Below are 6,769 nucleotides of genomic sequence, written 5' to 3' on the forward strand. Positions count from 1 at the left end.
AACAAAACAATACACATTGCTAGTAAAGCAAATTTTGTATTGGTAGATTACAGTACTTATGTAAAACACAAAGAGAAACACACAGAAAGCTTTGAATCACTTTATCATCGTTTTTGTATAAAATTTAGTGTTGGCTAAACAACCATGATGTGAATTTCCTGATCCACTACATCCTACAGGTGCTCTGTTGGATTGACATCTATTTACTTGGAGGCCATTTGAGGACAGCGAACTAAATTTAGTGTTCAAGAAACCAGTTTGAGATGATCTCAGCTTTGTGACAATGTTGTATTATCCTGGTGGAAGCAGCCAGCAGAAGATGGTACACCATGGTCATAATGTTAAGAAAACATCACAAGCATTGTTACACCACCAGCAGGCTGAACTGTTGATACAAGGTAGGGTGGATCCAGGCTTTCATGTTTTTTACACCACGTTCTGACTCTACCATCTGAATTTTGCAGCAGAAATCAACTCATCAGACCAGGCTGCAGTTTTCAAATCTTCTATTGTCCACTTTTGAGTCTGTAACAACTGTTCTCGTTCTTAGCTGACAGGTGTGGTACTCAGTGTGGGCTTCTGCTGCTGCAGTGCTTTTTCTTTTTTCTTTACTTTTTTTTGCAAACCTCGGTTGTAACGAGTGGTTATTTTAATTACTGTGGCCTTCCTATGAACCCAAAACTGTTCTGCTAACCGCTGAAATCAGTAAGACATTTAAACCCAAAGAACTACCACTGATGGGATATTTTCTCTTTTTCATACAATTCTCTGTGGAAGAATCAGTAGTTCTGGAAACACTCCAGTCTGGCACCAACAACCATGTCATGTTCAAGTTGGTTAAATCACCTGCCTCCCTTTGGATTTGACCATGTTTACATGCCTAAGTACATTAAGATGCTGCCATGTGATTAGCTAATTAAATATTTCTGTTACCAAGCAGTTAAATGGATGTACCTAAAGAAATGGCCTGTGGATGTATGTCCTCAACCACACATGGATGGAATGTTTAAGCAAACACAAGTGTTATATTTATTATCAGTAGTTGATTGTAGTTGATATCTGTAGTGAAATTGATTTACCATCCACACCAGGGTAGCTGGGATAGAAAGACAGGATGACACATGTTTGTTACACAGACTAGATAAACATGAATTTGAATAATTACTATTTTCTCTGCAATGTCCAAATATTATGCCCTTACTGCCCATTTCCTGTTTTCACCCCGCAGTGCTTTACAGCTGCCATTTTCGACATGTGCTGAAGGTTTACCTGCATTAACTGATTTTTTGGCCACTTGAGGGCGGTAGAGTAAGCTAAAAAAAAAAAAACCCAAAACAAAACATCATATTACATTCACTTTTTAAATTCTTCTTTCCAAAATGAAGCAGACAGGAAACAGTACACAGCTGTTTGCTGGTGGAAGCTCAGCTGATGTGATTCAGAGTTTGGATCAAGTTTACAGTGTGAGGAGAAAATGTGGATGATGTGAGTCTCTGTGCGTCTGTGAAAAGCTCAGACGGCAGTTTAAGGACAAGCAAGTCGACCACAACGTTTTACATAATCAGAACCAAAATCTCAGTGAAATCCAAAAGGCTGCTCCGACTCAAAGTGTGTCATCGGGGTATAAAACCTGCAGAAAAAAGAAAAAGAGATTTATTATAGTCTGGTAGATGTTTCCACATCTGTTTCAAAGTGATGGAAAAATAACTGTTAAATATAAACATCTACCTCGGTTGTTGACACCATGACCCGCCCTGCAGAAAGGTTCAACATTTTTATCAATAAATCTTATCAGTAGATGCTGTCATGACAAAAACATTCTTTTATGTTTATTAGAAAGAATCTCTCACCACTGGATTTCTTCTTGTAGTAAATGAGCCCAGCAAATGAAAACACCAAACCCAGCAGCAGCCCTGCTGCACCAACAGCAATCTTATCTCTCCCTGAGTCAGGCGATGGTTCTGAAAACACATTTATTAGCAGCAGCAGATTACATCTACATATCTTTCACTTTTCTGATCACTTTTCTCTTGGTGGTTTTTAATGTGTGGCAGCATGGGCCTTTTACTCTGTGAATTCTGTGTTGGAGTTCTCTCATAAAATTTCAAAGGAATGCATGCTGGGAAATGTGGATATATCCACAAAGAAAGCAAAGTCGCATTTGAATGATAATCAGTTACAAAATACAGAAATACAGGCAGAAAAATGTACTTTAATGATTTGGATTAAATGTAACTACTTATTATTAAGTTAACTGGCTTTAGCTAAACATGTCCAAAATAGTATGAAATGTTGTGTAATTGTCTAATCTAAAGCTCAGATACAGGTGGCATTAAATACTCTCTTACCCCAGTCATATATCAGGGGCTTCATGAGGCTTGCATGCTCCACCATGCATGAGATTTTTTCCTCAGGTGTGGGTGTATACTCCAAGAAGGAATGGATCTGGTAGAGCCAGTTTCCATTTGGCAGCTCCTCAATGGAAGTCACATCAGTTGTTGTCTGCTTTCCGTCTCTGAGCCACGTTAGTTTGATTTGTTTTGGGTAAAAGTTGTACGCGCTGCAGACGAGCATGCTTGGATGTCTGCTGTCTGCTGCATCCACAGACCTCAGCCAAACGTAGGGCTCGACTAGAGGAAACATACAAGTCATTAAAACAAAACTTGACTTTCTTTGTAGACAGAAAGAAAGAGAGACAGTTTTGAGATAATTGCTGTGATGTTTTGTGAAAATTACCTGAATTCTGGAGCTCATCATAAATCAGTGGGACATTTCTTTTGCAAAGGTTTGATTTCCATACCTCATGTTTCATAAAGCCCTGGTCACCGTTGAGCTTATCTGCAAATTCTATTCCGTTCTCTGTGTAACCGACTACTTTCCCCACACTGCTGTTGTATTGGCCTTCTAGCACCTTATTAAAGTAAAACTGCTCCACGTACATGGCATCGTGGCCGTCAGGGGAAGTAAACTGGCAATGAGCCACATAATATCCAAAGAGAGCGCCTGAAAAATGTTTTCCAACAAACAGTAGTTAATATGGCTAGTTAAATGTATATCCTATCATCACACATCACATGCTACAGCTAAACAGATAGCTGCTAAGTAGCTATTTGAGTCTGTTGTATCACTTTGATCAGCAGTATAAATAAAAAGTCTAACTTACCTTCTGTGGAAAAGACGAGCAAAAGCAATGTATTGCTGAAAAACAATACTGAAATGTATTGTTTTGATTTCAGTGCTCTTGTTGTTACTGGGTACCTCCCCAGTTATTTTGCAAAAAATCTCAGATTACCAATGAAAAAAAAAAAAAAGAAGTAAAAAACAACAACATTTGGTTAAAAAATCAGGGAAGTAAAGATTTTGAACCAGCATTTTTTTCATGGTGCCACTTCAGTCAAATTGAGTGCTCAGAATTTTTTGTGGATCATGACTATACAGTCATTACACAAACAAAACAGAACATTACACATTACTAGTAAAGCAAGTTTTGTATTGGTAGAATATAGTATTTATGTAAAACACAAAAAGAAACACACAGAATACAAAAAGCTTTGAATCACTTTATCATGTTTTTGTATAAAAAATGTAATTAAATATATGTATATGCAAAGTATAAACAAAAATAACAGTTATAGTTTTATAAGAACCACAATCTCTACAAGTTATGTGGTTAATATATCAAAGAAGACAAAATCAAAAATACAACTGATTTACATGATGTACATCGAAGTTTATTAAACACTGTATACATTGTACAAACTCACATTTAGTCTCTATCACATCTTGAGTTACTGGATTTGTTTTGTGTGTGTTAACTTTATTGGCTTTAAATGGTACTGTGCAGAAATAATATAGTATTTGTTTATCATATGCTGACTATATTTAACCTCACAGAAGTTACTGTCGTTGGTGTCCCTTTACAAAGAAAAATACTCCGACTGTGACTCCCAGTAAGCCCAGACTCAATCCCACTCCACAGAAAATAGCTGGTCCAAGACTTTGATCACTGTTCATGACCTCAGCTTCTGTAGAGAAAGACAATATAAGTCATTACAGACACAATGAAATTTCTGTTTTTAGTGACTTCATAAGGTCAAATATTTACCCCAGATTCTTGTTTTGGGTGTCTCCAGTGCCGAGTGCTCCACAGTGCAGCTGTAAAAGTCTCCTTCACTTGGTGTGAATGTCAGAGTGGAAAACTGGTGGAAGGTTTGATCTTTATTAGGGAAATATCGACTGAGTGACACCCCCGTGGACACCGGATGGCCATTTTTGGTCCAAGTAACATTGATGGAAGGTGGGTAGAAGTGATTCACAAAGCAGATCAGGCTGTTTTCTACTCCCAGCTCAACTTTGTCAGAAGAGAAGAGGACGATCTCTGGAGGGTCTAGAGGAGGTAAAAACACAAGTAAAACTTTCTTCAGCATTTTCTCAATCATGTCTGTACAGAGATTGATGCAGAGGTTGATTTACCTTTTTCTTCTGGCACATACTTCTCTTCCATTTCAGCAATTTTTGTAATTAGTAAACACCATTTCCTGTTGTCCAAAGCATCTTCAAGGATACTCAAACCCAACAAAACATGACTCGGATCGGGAAAAATAAAATTGGGAACGGTGTAGACAATCTCTTTTTTTGGGAAATCGGCATATAAAAACTCTTCGCCATCAAACTCAAACTGAACCTCTGTCAGGCCTTGGACGAAACAGCCCACTACGTAGGTCATTTCATGGGGAACTGAAAAAAAAAAACTGTGGTTACAACTTAAAAGTATAGATGTCAAGTCATATGACTGCTAATATGTACAGTTTATGTCTAATAATGTCTTTTCAGGCATTTGCATTCTTGAGTAACAGAAACAAAAAATGACTATGGGTGCTTAACATGTCTCAACACATGAACTGCATGCTCCAGAACAAACAAGTTGCAATAGATTGTTAGCTTAAAACTTACTTACTCTGTGAGAAGACACAGAAGTTGTTGAGTATGAGGATTAAGAGAGGAGCGTGCTTCATATCTGTTGTGTGATGTGACATCAGTGACAGCAGACTGAGTGGTTCAGTATTGGTTTTAACTTTACCACTGCTGCCAACAGGGAACTTCACAGTGAGTCATATGACCAGACCAGGTCCTGCGGTGGAGTAAAACAAAGGAGTAACTGGAGAAAATTCCAATTAAATTTGTTCTGTGAGCTGTTCTTTGTGGATTTAACCAACTGAATTCAAGAAGATATCAGCAGAACCCTATGGCTGATTTCCTGCCACTACACACTATAAAACCAATATAATAGGTAGAATTTAGTGAGTGTAAATAAGACCCTAGATGTGATCAATCCTTTGAATAACAAAAAGTTAGCATACTTTAATTTGTTTTGCAAGACATTTCACGTTAAACATAGTCAACACATCATGTATGGATCCAACATCTAATTTTAAAAAATCTAAAAAAAGTTTTGATTAACCTACTTAATCAAATTTCACTTGTGAACCTGGGCTTTTTTTTTATAATCTCTCACCTTCTTCTTTCATCCTCCCCTTCCTACATGTTTCTCCATCTCTGAACACGACACATTGGCATTTTTGACTCCTTGGGAAATACAGCAACTGTGACAAACTGCAAAGAAACAGTTTGTTTGTTCGCTCATATTTGTTGAAGTCTTTGAAAATTTGCATTTGAAATTACATGACAAAATGTGACTCCATTTATGCTGACATACCAATGCAACTTTATATAAAGATAGCTAGACAGAAAGGGGGGGGGGGGGGGGGGGGATTCTTATTACATAAACGTGGCAAGAAAGCAAAGGCAACTACAAGTTTCTCGGGAAAACAACAGCTACATTTATCCTCTGTTTAATTTCCTTATACTAGACTTCCTCTACTATACTAAGATTTCAAAAAATTATTTTCGTTTCAGACTGGTTCAACTGCTTTATTTATCAGAATTACCGAGGGTGTGTCTGTCTGGAGTCTGTTGCGATCTGGGTAACTGATCTAACCAGGTGTCCCAACCGTTTCTCCACATTTGATCTTTACTTTTTGTTTCCTACAGTTTGTCCTGTCAAGTTTCGGCTGAATAATTACCTAAGCTTTGGAATAATCTTCCTCTTCACATTAGGCAATCGACATCAGTGATGGTTTTTAAATCCAGATTGAAAACGCATTTTTAATCACTGGCTTTTGACTCAGTGGTTGACTGACTTGCACTTACTTATATTTTATTGTTTTCACTATGTTTGTTATTTTATCGTATTTATTATTCTTATGGTATCTATTATGTTTCTATTGTTCAGCACTTTGGTCGGCCTTGTGTGTTTTTAAAGTGCTATATAAATAAACGATGATGATGATGATGAATAATTAGCTATAAAATCAAATGTAAAGTTAGGATACAGCTTTATCTGATCAAAGTTCTTACTGGCAAAACGAACACTGACAAAATGTATAGATTTAATTTCAAACTTTATTCTTTCTTTGATGTGATGATGCCAAAGTGGCACAAACTGATCAAATTGCTCTGTTTTTCTTCCTGTTTTTATATGTAAAGATGTTACGATGGTGACTTACTCTCTTAACTCAGAATGAACATACTCACAAGTTGATTGAATTTACTCCAATCACTGTTCTGGACCAGGAAACTCAGAGTTCCCATTTGTTGAACAGGTGATATGACCAATCTGTTGCCATGTCATCAGACCTGCAGCTAAATACTTTGTACACCTGAGTGAAGAGGAGCAGAGCTGTCAGCTTATCACCACCTGGTGGAGAGT

General features: G+C 37.3%; 2 protein-coding genes across 3 annotated transcripts; both read right to left on the reverse strand.

The window, feature by feature from the left end:
• Positions 1 to 50: 50 nt before the first annotated feature.
• Positions 51 to 3,184, reverse strand: LOC146659074 (DLA class II histocompatibility antigen, DR-1 beta chain-like). The gene is made up of 6 exons (XM_085422914.1): positions 3,164 to 3,184; positions 2,737 to 3,003; positions 2,349 to 2,630; positions 1,851 to 1,961; positions 1,729 to 1,754; positions 51 to 1,630 (listed from the first exon to the last, which is right to left on the reverse strand). The coding sequence occupies exons 2-6, from the start codon at positions 2,939 to 2,941 to the stop codon at positions 1,604 to 1,606; spliced, it is 651 nt and encodes a 216-aa protein (XP_085279040.1). The 5' UTR covers positions 2,942 to 3,003; positions 3,164 to 3,184; the 3' UTR covers positions 51 to 1,603.
• A 450-nt stretch (positions 3,185 to 3,634) lies between these two features.
• Positions 3,635 to 5,069, reverse strand: LOC146659075 (rano class II histocompatibility antigen, B alpha chain-like). 2 transcript variants are annotated; one of them, XM_085422915.1, is made up of 4 exons: positions 4,958 to 5,069; positions 4,474 to 4,737; positions 4,106 to 4,387; positions 3,635 to 4,025 (listed from the first exon to the last, which is right to left on the reverse strand). In XM_085422915.1, exons 1-4 carry the CDS (start codon positions 5,034 to 5,036, stop codon positions 3,898 to 3,900), a joined length of 753 nt encoding a protein of 250 aa, XP_085279041.1. In that variant the 5' UTR covers positions 5,037 to 5,069; the 3' UTR covers positions 3,635 to 3,897. The 2 variants fall into 2 exon arrangements, with proteins under 2 accessions (XP_085279041.1, XP_085279042.1); XM_085422916.1 differs by having other exon boundaries at positions 4,954 to 5,064.
• Positions 5,070 to 6,769: the final 1,700 nt, after the last annotated feature.

Source organism: Rhamphochromis longiceps, linkage group LG11 (genome assembly GCF_057381845.1).
Source record: "Rhamphochromis longiceps isolate RC_006_pf linkage group LG11, R_longiceps_female_GT1.1, whole genome shotgun sequence".
Classification (NCBI taxonomy): Eukaryota; Metazoa; Chordata; class Actinopteri; order Cichliformes; family Cichlidae; genus Rhamphochromis; species Rhamphochromis longiceps.

Coding starts and splice junctions, on each gene's coding strand:
- LOC146659074 (XM_085422914.1), bottom strand. CDS start 2,941: ATGTACGTGGAGCAGTTTTACTTTAATAAGGTGCTAGAAGGCCAATAC. Junction 2,631..2,736: donor TGATGAGCTCCAGAATTCAG/GTAATTTTCACA, acceptor TGTTTCCTCTAG/TCGAGCCCTACGTTTGGCTG. Junction 1,631..1,728: donor TCATGGTGTCAACAACCGAG/GTAGATGTTTAT, acceptor TTTTTTCTGCAG/GTTTTATACCCCGATGACAC.
- LOC146659075 (XM_085422915.1), bottom strand. CDS start 5,036: ATGTCACATCACACAACAGATATGAAGCACGCTCCTCTCTTAATCCTC. Junction 4,738..4,957: donor CTTCTGTGTCTTCTCACAGA/GTAAGTAAGTTT, acceptor TTTTTTTTTCAG/TTCCCCATGAAATGACCTAC. Junction 4,026..4,105: donor ACCCAAAACAAGAATCTGGG/GTAAATATTTGA, acceptor CTTTCTCTACAG/AAGCTGAGGTCATGAACAGT.